The sequence below is a fragment of the Sorex araneus genome, chromosome 1 (genome assembly GCF_027595985.1).
Source record: "Sorex araneus isolate mSorAra2 chromosome 1, mSorAra2.pri, whole genome shotgun sequence".
NCBI classification, from domain to species: domain Eukaryota; kingdom Metazoa; phylum Chordata; class Mammalia; order Eulipotyphla; family Soricidae; genus Sorex; species Sorex araneus.
In genome coordinates this window covers 422,560,765-422,574,203 of record NC_073302.1, presented here as the reverse complement: position 1 = coordinate 422,574,203, position 13,439 = coordinate 422,560,765, and the positions used below count along the sequence as shown (strand labels likewise).

The following is a 13,439-nucleotide window of genomic DNA, read 5'->3' as shown; positions in this document are numbered from 1 at the left end:
TATATTACCTCCCATCAACACTGTAATTATGTATGGGGCATTGGGGTCTCAGCAGCAGCTAGCCTGAGAATTTGACCAAGTCCTCTGGCCCTGAAACAAGAGCCAACCGTATGTACAAAGACCCAGGGGCTTTCTCCAGCACTCTCCATGCATGGGCACTCTGGGTGAGGGTGCGGGGCATAACTGTGACCACCTACCATATGATAAAGCAGCATAATGATGTGCAAATCATTAGCTGATATCTGTACAAGCCCAAACGGATGTGCCCTATGTGCCTTGCATGAGAATCCCACTGCGAAAAGCTGTATAAATACCTCTGTCTAAGGGCCAATAAATGGAGACTATTTGACCACCAGATCCCCGCCTAGGTGGTGCTCTGCAGCTTCAGGAATCCCAGGGTGAGCAGAAGGCCAGGGCAGAGGCTTCTGCCGTTCCCTCTCCCTCTCACAGAAGGGAGTAAATCCAGCAACTTTGGGGGATCATACTCGTTTGCCAGGGTCGACTGACCAGGACCCTGACATGGGGAAACACCAAGAGTTAGAGAGGAATCTTGCCCACCATTGCCTAGCAAACTTTTCTGTACACAGGCTTTATCCACTATGACAAATTAATTGCTTGAGACCATGTGTACCTTTAGTGTTTGATTTTCTAAGGTTGGACAATTTACAGAGATTGACATTTAATTTGGCATTCCCAGACAACCACCTCACATGCTGAATTCACTTAATAAACTTCTGTTTATATCTTTAAATGTAATTAATTTAAATGGGGACATTATTATGTTTCCCAGAAAGTTCTAGGGCAGAAATAATTTTAAAAATACCACAAGAGCTAGAGGTGACATATGCCCTCTGAAAACAGGTAAGTTAACTTAGTCTTTTCTCCGTCCTTATGTGCAAGAAGTGCCTAACAGACTTTTGCAGCTAGCTGGAACCTTGAGAAACATTTTCTGTAGAATAAATATTGTAGACAGAAACTTCTAATTCTTTAACCACATGGTTAGCAATTTGGGTAACATTGAGTGTGAGCCAAAAGTTGCCGCCTAGACAAAGAAAAAAAAGCATTCAGATAACGCTTATCACAGTAAATGATGTAATTTTAAGTAATTAGAAGTCATTTTAAGTAACACTAGATTACAGAGAAAGGCTAAAGAAAGACTAAAATGACTGTCTGTACTTTCAACACATGTACATTGGCATGGAAGCATCCATCGAGGACCTGATGGTGCAAGCGTGGAAGATCAAGTATGACATCATTGGTCTGACCAAAATAAGAAGGTATTGATCACATCACGCCATTTTCGATACTGGAGAAGAATTGTTCCTCAGAGCATTCTACAACAGACGTGCTGTCAGCGTTGGTGTCCTTGTCAACGTGAACTTTGCCATGAGCATTGATTCATTTGAATGCTTAACAACCTGAATCGGACGATTAAGCTTGAATAGATGTGGCTCACTGCTGGCAGTTTCTATCTTCGTCGTCTACACACCAACATCCAACTCGATGAAGAACAAATTGAGAACTTCCATATGGAACTAGAAGGTTCTAAAAAGAAGACCACACCTTCTACAAGATCATAGTTGGTGATTTAAGGCTAATATAGCACCAAGAAGGTCGCCCAAAGAACTCCATGTTGGGACCCATTGCCTAGAATGGAACAGTCAGGATGAGTGACTGTCTGAGTTCATAATGTTGACCAAGACCATGTATAGTAACTCACAGCTCCAGAAGACTGATTCTAAAGGCTGGACATGGGAGTCTCCCGGTGGACAGTTCCACAATGAAATTGACTGCATCATATTCAATAGAAGGTTTTGTCTGACCGATGCCGCTGTTGTCCCCAAATTCCAAACAGGATGAGACAGCCGTCACCTTTGTGCACAATTCTCCTTCAATAGAGGGGAGAAAGGTCTGCAAAGTTTAAGTTTAAGAAAAGAACTCCCAGAATGACCACCAACTGGGAGCTCTTTGGCACTTTTGGCGGCAATGTGGGAAGATGCCGCCCTTGACAACATTGATAAGGAATACGATCGGCTGGTTCAACTCCTTCATGACTGCACGAAGAATGACGAGAGTGAGAAAGCCAAAAACAGATGCCTCTCTTTGGAAACTCTCAAGCTCATTCATCAACGTGGTTTGGTGCGAGCCTCATGCAACCACAAGCTAACATCTGAGCATGCAAGGCTGTGCAGAGAAGCATTAAGGAAGACCTCAAAGAGAGAAGAGCATCAGTGTTGGCCAATGCGGCAGAAGCCAGGAAAAGTATTCGCAATGCCGCCTGTTCTTAGCCAACTACACGACCAAGATGACTGCCCTCCGACTGCCCTCAGAGAAGACAGTTGGACTAGAGCTGTTACCGACTGGAGTCCACGGGACGTCAAAAGACCGTGTGGCCGCCCACCAACTAGATGGTCAGACTTCTTCATTAAAACCCAGAATGAATGGTTTGAGGCTCTTCCTGTTTCTGGAGTGAACAGATATTGGGCTACACTAGCTCACGACAGGGACAAATGTAGACGCTACTGGAGCTCAAAATTTGAGGATAAATGTGAAGACAAGTGATAAGTGAAGTGATATTTCAGAGGGGTGAAACCTAATAAATATTTGATATCTTAAATCACAATAATACTATTTGGGACAACATGAATTGTTATTCCTTCTGGGTCACCAATACTGATATTTTATACCTTATTGGCAGCTATTAACAAAAATATTAAATTTCTTTTGATATCTTTAATATGATGAACATGGAAAATAATTATGCTGACTGAAGAATTACAGGTGGCACACATGAGTTGTTTCGTGGAATAATTTGTCCAAAGTTGCTCAAAGTTAAAATGTGAGACCATTTCTCTGTATTCCTTTGATATCACCTTCCTATCACTGAGTGTTCCATAAGTTGTGTAACCATAAAATTACGCTTCACCAACACAGAACAGTCGTTTGCATAAACATCTTTTGATCTGGAAAAAAACTCAAAGGGATGTAGTCTTCTGATCAGTCACTCAAAAATTATTCAAGGAAATGAAATTCCACTTAAATGAGACAAAGTATAGCAGGTTAGGTACTTTTCTGATTGTGACTGTCTGAGGTCTGATCACCTGCACTCCATAGGGTCAGAGGAGATTGCCTGAAGTAATTGCTGATCACAGAGAGGAGAAGCCCAGAGTATTGCTGTGTGGCCAAAATTGAACAAAAACACCCCTAAATTATCTGAGTCTAAGTGACTTGTTATTTCTTTCTGTGATATCACAGTCCAAAGGCTCAAATTTTAATGGAAGATGATTTCTTAAACTGACTGGATAGAGACAGAAAAGATCAGCAGCCTAGAATTAGGCCAGAATATAGGAGAAACAAAGAAACTGAAGACACTGTCTTTTAGATATGATAAATTAATAAAAGGAATTGACAGAAAAGAAGAATTTTCTATTTTTCCTGCAATATACATATATATGTGTATAAGATTTGTAGTGTAGCACTAAAGAACAACTATAAATATATACATTTAACTTAGTTTAAAAATATTACAGTTAAAAGTTGTTATGGAGGAGCAAGAGTGATTGAACTAAAAGTAGGCACTTGTCTTGCAAACAGTGAACCTAGGCTCCACAAACCCTAGGATTCCAAGGTTAGGAATAAGCCTTTAGCATTTTCACGTGTGGGACAATCATGTTTTAAGATTATTTGTCATTCGGGGCCGGAGCGATAGAACAGTGGGTAGGGCGTTTGCCTTAAACGCGGGCGACCCGGGTCTGATCCCCGGCATCCCATATGGTTCCCCAAGCACCGCCAGGAGTAATTCCTGAGTGCAAAGTCAGGAGTAACCCCTGAGCATCGCTGGGTGTGACCCAAAAAGCAAAAAAAAAAAAAAAAAATCTAAAAAAAAAGATTATTTGCCATTCATTATATCGGGAATAATTCATCAAGTTGAAATAGTTAACAAACATAGTTTTGTGCTAGAAATTGAAAAGTATACTGATGCTAATGCCTTTAAAACTGAGGGTTTTCAAATTTTAAATTAAAAAGCCATTTATTGAGAGTAAATTGCAATGATTAAGTTATTTTTCTCACAAGTAGAACTTCACAAACTAAAAGACCGAAACCAGACTTTGAAAATGGAAGAGGTCTCTTTTTTTTATATACATACATATATGTATATATATCCTCTAAACATACATGCAGTATACAGGTATATAGTAATCACTCAATCAGGAATAATTTTGAAAAAAAAATTCTATGGTAATAATGAAATTCAATAAAGTGTACAATTTATATAAATGTATTGTTGCATTTACATACTGACACTATCCTAAGTTAACTTTTGAAATACAAGTTCATCGGCCCTTATCAATTATTAACAATTAAAATTCTAATGTTATAATGAAAAACAATCTGTTCTTGTATTTTTTATTTATTCACCGTGTGTTACAAACTGATACATGATTGGGTTTCAGATGTGAATGTTTTGACGCCAGTCATTTGACATTGTCCCCTCCATTCCATCAATGTAACAAAGAACAATTTTTAAAAGAAAAACAAAACAATCCAAAACTTTAGTGTTGGAAGTGTATGGCTTGATTCACATTAAAATGTAAAGTTCAAATATAAATTTGACCATAAGGTACATGAAGGATAATGTAGCAAGAACCCTCCATGACAGAAAAACTAAAGGCATCTATAGGGATGGAACACCAATGACAAAGCAGGTGGAAACAAACATAAACAACTGAGTCTACAATAAATTAAGAAGCTTCTGTACTTCAAAAGAAACAGTGATGAAAATGCAGAGAGCTCCCACGGAATGGACAAAGTTGTTCACCCAAAGCCCATCAGATAACAGGTTAATATACAGGATATACAAAACATTAGAAGAATTGTACAGAAAACAAAAAAAACATTCACATCAAAAAGTGGGAGGAGAAATGAAGAAAAACTTTCTCAAAACAGAAATAAAAATGGCCAAAAGGCACATGAAAAAATAATCGACATCACTAACTGTCATGGAGTTACAAATCAAAACAAAAATGAGATATCATCTCACACCACAGAGACTAGCATACATCAAAAAGGAACAAGAACAAACAGTGTTGGAATAGATGTGGGGAGAAAGGGACTCTCTTTCATTGTTGATGGGAATGCTGACTGACCCAGCCTTTTTGGTAAGCAATATGTGGATTCCTTCAAAAACTAGAGATTGAGCTTTCATATAACCCTGCAATAACACTTCTGGAAATATATCCCAAGGGTGCAAAAAAGAACAGTAGAAATGACATCTGTCCCTGTATGTTTATTGCAGCACTGTTTACAATAGCCAGAATGTGGAAACAACCCAAGTGGCCGAGACACTGATTAAAGGAACTTAATCAGTTAACAGACACTGATTAAAGGAACTTTGGTACATCTACACAGTGGAATGCTATGCAGTTGTTAGGAAAGATGAAGTCATGAAATTTGCTTATAAATGGATGGTCATGGAAAGTACCATGCTAAGTGAAATGAGTCAGAGAGAGAGACAGACATAGAAGACTGACACTGAAGGACATGGGCCAGGAAGATTGCTTCACTGTTGAAGCCTATCTCCTGAGCCTGGAGATGGCAGCTGGAATATAGAAGGGATCACTAAGTCATTGATGGAAGGATCATTTGAGATGGGAGAGGTGTGCTGAAAGTAGATACAGGATCTACTCAGTATCTGTATGGCAAAGCATAATGCCCAAAAGTAGAGAGAGAGTATGGGGGAAATTGTTTGCTATAGATGCAGGGGGAGTGGTACGATGGGTGGGCATACTGGGGACATTGGTGGTGAAAAATGTGCATTGATGGAGGGATGCATGTTCAATAATTGCATAACTGAAACTTAAACATGAAAGCTTTGTAACTGTATTGCACAGTGAATCAATAAAGACAGAAATATGTATTTCAGAGTTATAATTTATCCCTTTCACTTACAAACTTTTCTTCCATCTTCAGTCTTCCTTCACTTCTTCATCTTTTCCCTGAAATATCTAATGCATCCTTTTATGTTCTACTAATGGTCTACATGATGGATATATATCATTAAATATTCAAGATTGGTGTCTTTACAAAGTTACAGTAACAAGAAGAACACTGACTAATAAAAGCAAACAGAATTATTTTTAGTAATAGCACATCAGGTAGGCTGTTTACCTTCCACGTGTCTGACCGGGTTTTAGTACTCTGTCTCTCTAGGTGAAACCAACAAGCTGCCAAGAGTATCCCAACCACATAGCAGAGCCTGGCATGCTACCCATGGTGTATTCGGTATGCCAAAACCAGTAACAACAATCTCACAATGAAGACGTTTCCGGTGCCTGCTCGAGCAAATCAGTGAACAGCAGGACAACAGTGCTACAGCAGTGCAGTGCAGTGCTATTTTATGCTATTTTTCTTTTTTAATTTGCTAATGAAACACCATGAAATAGAATTACAGGCTTACAAACTTTCATGATTGATTACATTTCAGTCATACAATGGTCGAATTCCTATCCCTCCACCAGTGCCCATTCTCCACCACCAATGATCCCAGTATCCCTCCCACCACCCTCACCCTATCCCCCACCTGCCTCTGTGGTAGGCATATTCCCTTTTCCTCTCGCTATCTCTCTCTCTCTCTTGGTGTTATGGCAGTATATGGCCCTCATGTTCAGTCTATAGTCTACTTTTGGCACACATTTCCCATCCCGAGTGAGGTCTCCAAGCATACATTACTTGGTCGTCATTAGATAGAGACTATCTCAGCTGCTCTTTCCTCCAGTATGTGAAGTCGGCTTCTAAGCCCAAGAAAAGGTGACTAGTTAAAGGAACTTTGGTACATCTACGCAATATTATTCAGCTGTTAGAAAAGATAAACTTATGAAATTTTCATATAAGTGGATGGACATGGAGAGTATCATGTTAAGGGAAATGAGTCAGAAAGAGAGAGGGAAACATCGAATGACTGCACTCATTTGTGGAATATAAAGTAACAGGGAAACTGACACCAAAGATGGTAAGAATAAGGATCAGGAGGATTCCTCCACAAACATAATTTTAAGATCACAACTGTGTCAGACGTAACACGTGTAGTACTCTGCTAATGGAGATAAGCATTAGATAAAGAAAACTGTGACAGGAATGTCTTTCAAAAGTGATGTGTAGGATGGGATCTATAAACTATGAAGAAATTGGTCTTTCATGCATTGAGAATAAAAGAATTCCATACACATAAATTGTGTAACGGTCCTATCATGGTTGAGAAATTCCATGAGTTCTGTATAGCTTAAGCTGGAGAAGGAATTAATCATTTGGGAAGAGAAGTAGGTTAGCAAGGAAACCAGAAATCAAATCTTGGGATTCTTATTGGCAGTTTTTAGGGGGTAGATATTATTCCAAGAGTAACAAAAAGACACCATTTCATCTCTTACATGTGTTTGCAGTTTCTATGTACATACTGTTACTCCCATAGTCATGCTGAAGTTACCACCAGATTGTACTCTCTAATTCTAAACAGAAGTTAATTCATGTGTAATATCAGGGAAGAGAGGGATACTTGAAAAAAAAACTTGCATGAGTTTTGATCCCTCAGCCTGAACATTAGATACATTTCACTGATCAGAGCTAGTTCTTTTGGTCCATGAAATTATAAATGTTCCCAGAAAGCAAACCTAATCTTTGATGTGTTTCAGTGAATACAATTTACACAATCAAAACAGGACATGCTGATTTTAGCTCTTTCATTTTAGCAAGTATTTTTTGTTCCTAGATGAATATTGTTTCTTTTTTAGAGATTAATTTTCATCAGAATATTAAAAAGTTCTCAAATCAATTAAAAATTAGGCTGCACTACTGAGATTGTTAAAGTTTTTCTCTTTCTCATTATCATCATCATCATCATCATCATAATCCCGTTTATCACTGATTTTCACAAGCAGTCTCAGAAACGTCTCCATTTGTCCTTGCCCTGAGATTTTAGAAGGCTATCTTTACTTGTCCTTCCAAATTGTGCCACACTGGAGGCTATTTCAGGGTCAGGGGAATGAGACCCATCATTATTACTGGTTTTGGCATAGGAATACGCCACTGGGAGCTTGTCAGGCTCTCCCACTAGGTTTCTCTCTATCTCACTTTGTTTTACTCTCTAATTTTTGTCAAGCAATGGTTATAACTTCTTTTTTGCTTTTGGGGTCACACCCAGCGATGCTCAGGGGTTACTCCTAGCTTTGCACTCAGGAATTACTCCTGGCAGTGCTTGGGGGAATATATGGGATGCCGGGGATTGAACCCGGGTCAGCCGCATGCAAGACAAACGCTCTACCTGCTGTGCTATCGCTCCAGCACCCAGCAATGGTTATATCTTAACCCACCAAATTTTATACTTTTCCGGAATAACGCATCAAACAAACAAAACAATAACAAAATGTTATTGGAGCATGCATGAGTTATTATTGTGTTCATCCATGATATAACAATTTTCTATTGCAGAATATTCTTTGAGCTTTGTGAAAATCACAGAATTCTACAAAAAAACTAGAAAGTTGATATAATTCTTTGCATGGACTCAGGACATATGTAGAGGGAAACTCCAGTGAGGTCTTAATATTGTGTTTATTCAACAATGGAGCTGTTTGGTGGAGAAATAACCTATGAAGTAGAACTTTTGGAAAGAGGAAACTCTGAGATTATATCAATGTGCATATATGAGTAGACAGTTTGCATGAAGAAATGAAGGAATAGTAGATGTGGTAGTAGGAAACAGAACTTGAGCTTATTTGAATTTCTGTGTTTGACTGAATTATCAGTTTGCTATGGAAGGAGAAGGGTGGAATGCTAGTGGCAAATTTGTTTTACAGGCATCTAACTCTTAGATGACTCAATTTATGATATTTCAAAAAAAGATTCTCTTTCTCTAAAGAGGGAGTGGAGCATGAAGACGAGCCTAGGGATAAGAATGAAGTAAATGAAATCAAATAGATCATAAATCAATCTCACATGTTGTCCACTATACATAGTAAATCACTGGGAGAGTTTTGGTATGTCGAAAAGGAGACAATGCTCTACTCATGAAAAAGTTGTGTGTCCATATTATTAAGATGTACTATTATATCATATATCACATACTCTCACATCATATCATATCCAGTCTCATTATAGGGTAATGAAAACACACAGGATATATCATAAACTATACATAATCCTTAAATTGATCCCCAATAGTATTATAAATGAGAGATAATATATGTCCCATTGGTTAAATCATGAATCCGTAGAAGTGTATCCACTTAACCTTCAAAATTAACTTTTGCACACTTAAAATCAGAGATAAAAGTCAGAGACAAGAAACAAAAATTAAAAATGTTAAAAGGAAAGAATTTATGTGCAGTCTTTACATCTTCCATATCTATAGAAAATTCAGTAGGGTACAGTATGTGTTATAATATTGTGATAATTAAAAAAGCAAGATATTTTTAGAAATGATAGACATGAAATAATGATACTCAATAGTGTGACTTATTAAGAAATTGATTAGTTTTAAAATTTTTACTGTGCTTTACAGTAGTTGAAGTATTATACCAATAATCTATTTTTATAGTCTAGATTTTCCTTATCTTCAAAGTGAGAGTTAATAGGAGTCATGTCAAAGCCCTGAGCAAATCAGCTTAACTCATCTAAATAACCTGAGGTTTTGGGACAATGACCATGCTCTGGAATTTGTTATATCAGTGAATATCTAATACTGACATCAGGTGTATGGACTCAGCACTTGGGAGCTGTCTTCATATGAGAACAGATTTTAAATATATGTGACACTGAAATTTAATACTCTTTGAGTATCTTTAGTTACCGTTTGCCTTTTAGAAGAGAGAAGTTGTCTTATACAATTCTACAAGTGGCTTGTATATCCTGGATATTTATCCCTTACGAGATGGGTATTGGGTTAATATTCTTTCCCATTCTTTGGGCTCTATCGGTATTTTGGTCACTGTTTCTTTTAAAGTGCAGAAGCTTCTTAGTTTGATGTAGTCCCATGTGTTTACGTTTGCTTCTGCTTGCATGGTCAGTGCTGTTTCGTCTTTTAAAGGTGCTTTTAGCTTCAATGTCATGGAGACTTCTGCCTACATTTTCTTCTATGAACCTTATAGAATCATGTCTGATATTGAGGTCTATAATCCACTTTGATCTGACTTTGTGCCTGGCAGTAAACAGAGGTCAGAGTTCTTTTTTTTGCAGGTAGCTATCCAGTTTAGCCAGCACCACTTGTTGAAGAGGCTTTCCTTGTTTTCCTTTGCATTTCTTGCTCCTTTGTCAAAGATTAAGTGGCTATACATTTGGGGGTCTGTGACAGGATATTCAACTCTGTTCCATTGGACTGCCAGTCTATTTTTATCCCAATACCATGCTGTTTTAATTACTACTGCTTTGTAGTAACCCCATCAAATAATGGGGAGAAGAAATAAACAGAAGTTTCCTTAAAAAAGAAATACAAATGGCCCAAAGGCACATGAAAAAATGCTCCACATTGCTAGCCATCAGGGAGATGCAAATCAAAACAACAATGAGATATCATCTCACAGCACAGAGACTGGCACACTTCAAAAGAACAGAAGCAACTAGTGCTGGCGTGTACGTGGGGAAAATGGGACGCTCCTTCAGTGTTGGTGGGAATGCCGACAGGTCCAGCCTTTCTGGAAAACAATATGGACAGTCCTTCAAAATCTAGAAATTGAGCTTCAATATGAACCCGCAATATCACTTCTGGGAATATATCCCAAGGATGTAAAAGAGCACAGTAGAAATGACATCTGTACCTATATATACATTGTAGCACTGTTCCCAATAGCCAAAATCTGGAAACAGCCCCTATGCGCTAAGACAGATGACTGATTAAAGAAACTTGGGTACATCTACACAATGAAATACTATGCAACTGTTAGGAGAGATGAAGTCATGAAATTTGCATATAAATGGATAAACATGGAGATTATCATGCTAAGTGAAATGAGTCAGAAAAGGAGTGACAGACATAGAGGAACTGCATTCATTTTCTGAGTAGAAAATAACAGCATATGAGGCTGACACGCAAGGACAGTGGATACAAGGGCTTGGGGGATTACCCCATAGCTGGAACCCTTCTTCAAGAGCAGAGGGGAAAAGGAGATGGAATAGAGAAGGGGTCATTAAGAAAATGATGGGTGGGGGAACCAGTTGGGACGTGAGATGCATGCCGATGGTAGATTATGGACCAAACATGATGACCTCATAATGTCTATGTTGCAAGTTTTAATGCCTAAAAATAGAGATTATGGGGAATATTGTCTACAAATGCGGCAGGAGGAGGGTGGGAAAGGGGGTTTATGCCTGGGATATTGGTGGTGGTAATGTGCACTGGTGGAGGAATGGGTGTTTGATCATTGTGAGATTGTAACCCTAACATGAAAGCTTGTAAGTATCTCACGGTGTGTCTTGGCCAGTCACCTAAGGACTCCAAATTCAATGTAATGCTAGAAGGCAGTGCTCAACCTTTGTTGAACATATGGAAAACTTGATTTCAATATCAGTAATGCCTTGTCATTGGTGTCCCTATATATGACACCTTAGTAGACGTAAGTGAAAAAGACACCAATCTTGTGGGAAAATGTGGTTTCACAATTCAATAACTTTAGAAACACCAAGTTAAACTAAGTGAGGCTGTTTGTTATGAGTTCTCAAATGCTAGCATGTTTGATTATATTTATTTTATATGAAGTATACTTATTTCTGATACCTTTTAACCATGAATTTTCTTATTAAAGATGACCAGGTGATCATTACTTAAATGGTGATACTCTTGAAAACAAAAGAAAGAGATGTTAATACTAGTGCCTGAGAAGCACGTGGCAACAGAATTATGACATGAAAATCTGGCTTTATGGTGGTCTGTATTTCTTAGGATTAATTTGATAGTTGGAATGTTAGTTAGGAATGTACCTGAACTTATATGTAAACTGATTAGAGTTTTATAATATTGTATATATGTATTCAAAAGTAATATTTGTGTCGAGCTAATAGCTGCAAGAAGCTCCTGAGAATATTAAACATAATACTATATTTTAGTTTCTCTAACACAGATATTTGCTATCTTTTGCATCTTTTCCTAAAACTATAAAGATTAATTGACATAATTAGAGATAGTTTTCAAATTCTGGGGGAAAAGAGCAAATGGAATTCCTCACTTATCAGTTGGGTGATGATTGAAATACTACTTTCTGACAACAAGACCATAACATAACAAATATTAGTATAGTAAAATGTATCAAACTCCCCTTTCCTTCCCTCTCTGATTATTTACCCAATTACAACTGTGGAATGGTATAAGTATCTCAGACTTAGTTGAAAGGAAGTAGAGGATCAAAAGGGATCACACGGTTTGTGAAGTTATCCTATTGTAGACTACTTCCATGTTTCATTAGTATAATTGTATACACTACGCAGTAACACCCTTCCCTATTTAATTTAATAACTAATTGAAAGTGAACATTTCCTTTCCAAATTTATTCATAGAAATACAGTGAGAGTCATTATGTTTTTTGACATACTCCAATATGTACTATACAAAGTTATCTTAAATAATATGTAAAATTAAACTTTATATTTTTTGAATTTAGGACTGGTGAGATACTACCACGTGTAGAGCACTTGCCTTGCATATTTAGAATCTGGGTTCTTTACTCAGTATCCCATATGGTCCTCCAACATCATTAAGACTATTCCTCAGAGCACAGCACGTTTCTGATTGTGGCACGAAAACCAAATATAAAGTCTCTCTCTTTCAGGTTAGTGGAATGAAGCAAGCACCATCTACTCTGCTTCTCCACCACGCCTCCCCCAACCTGCCATCTCTTCTCAAACCTTGACTCCCACCCTGCCTCCAATAATTCTTATAGTATTCCTCTTGGCTTCATCCTGATCTTCTCTTGACATCTGTTCCTGGGTTGTTATTCTCTTTTCCATTTTCTGTTCTTTTCTAGAAAGTCTCTGGACTTCATCTTTGAGCTCTCTAATTCTGTCCTCAGCAGCTGTTACTCTGCTGCTGAGGCCGTGCAGAGAGTTTTTTAATTCGCCTACCAGGTTTTTCAGGTCTGATATTGCCGTTTGTAATTTTGTTTGCATTTTCCACATTTCTACCTTCAAATCCTCTTGCATTTTATTGGCATTGCTTTCCATTGTTTCTTTTAGCTTTCTAAGCATCCTCAGTAGCTCCCTTCTAAATTCCTTGCCAGAGAGGTTTTATAGCACTTCATTGCTTTTGGGGTCTTCTGGGCTAGCCTCTTCAACAAGTAAGCTTGGTGGGGATCTGCATTGCTTTACCATGGTGACCTATGTGGCTCAACTCTTCACCCTCACTGTTACTATTCTGTTAATGATGCAATATGAATTGAGGTGGGCTTAATGGAATATTGGCT

At 38.0% G+C, this 13,439-nt stretch overlaps 1 protein-coding gene across 1 annotated transcript in view; it reads left to right on the top strand.

The window, feature by feature from the left end:
• Nucleotides 1–2,271: 2,271 nt before the first annotated feature.
• LOC129402470 (hyaluronidase PH-20-like) overlaps nt 2,272–13,439 on the top strand; it is a 29,073-nt gene continuing 17,905 nt past the window's right edge. The window contains exon 1 of the mRNA XM_055129172.1: nt 2,272–2,338. Within this exon, the coding sequence (XP_054985147.1) occupies nt 2,272–2,338 (67 nt within the window). The remainder of the gene's footprint in view (nt 2,339–13,439) is intronic.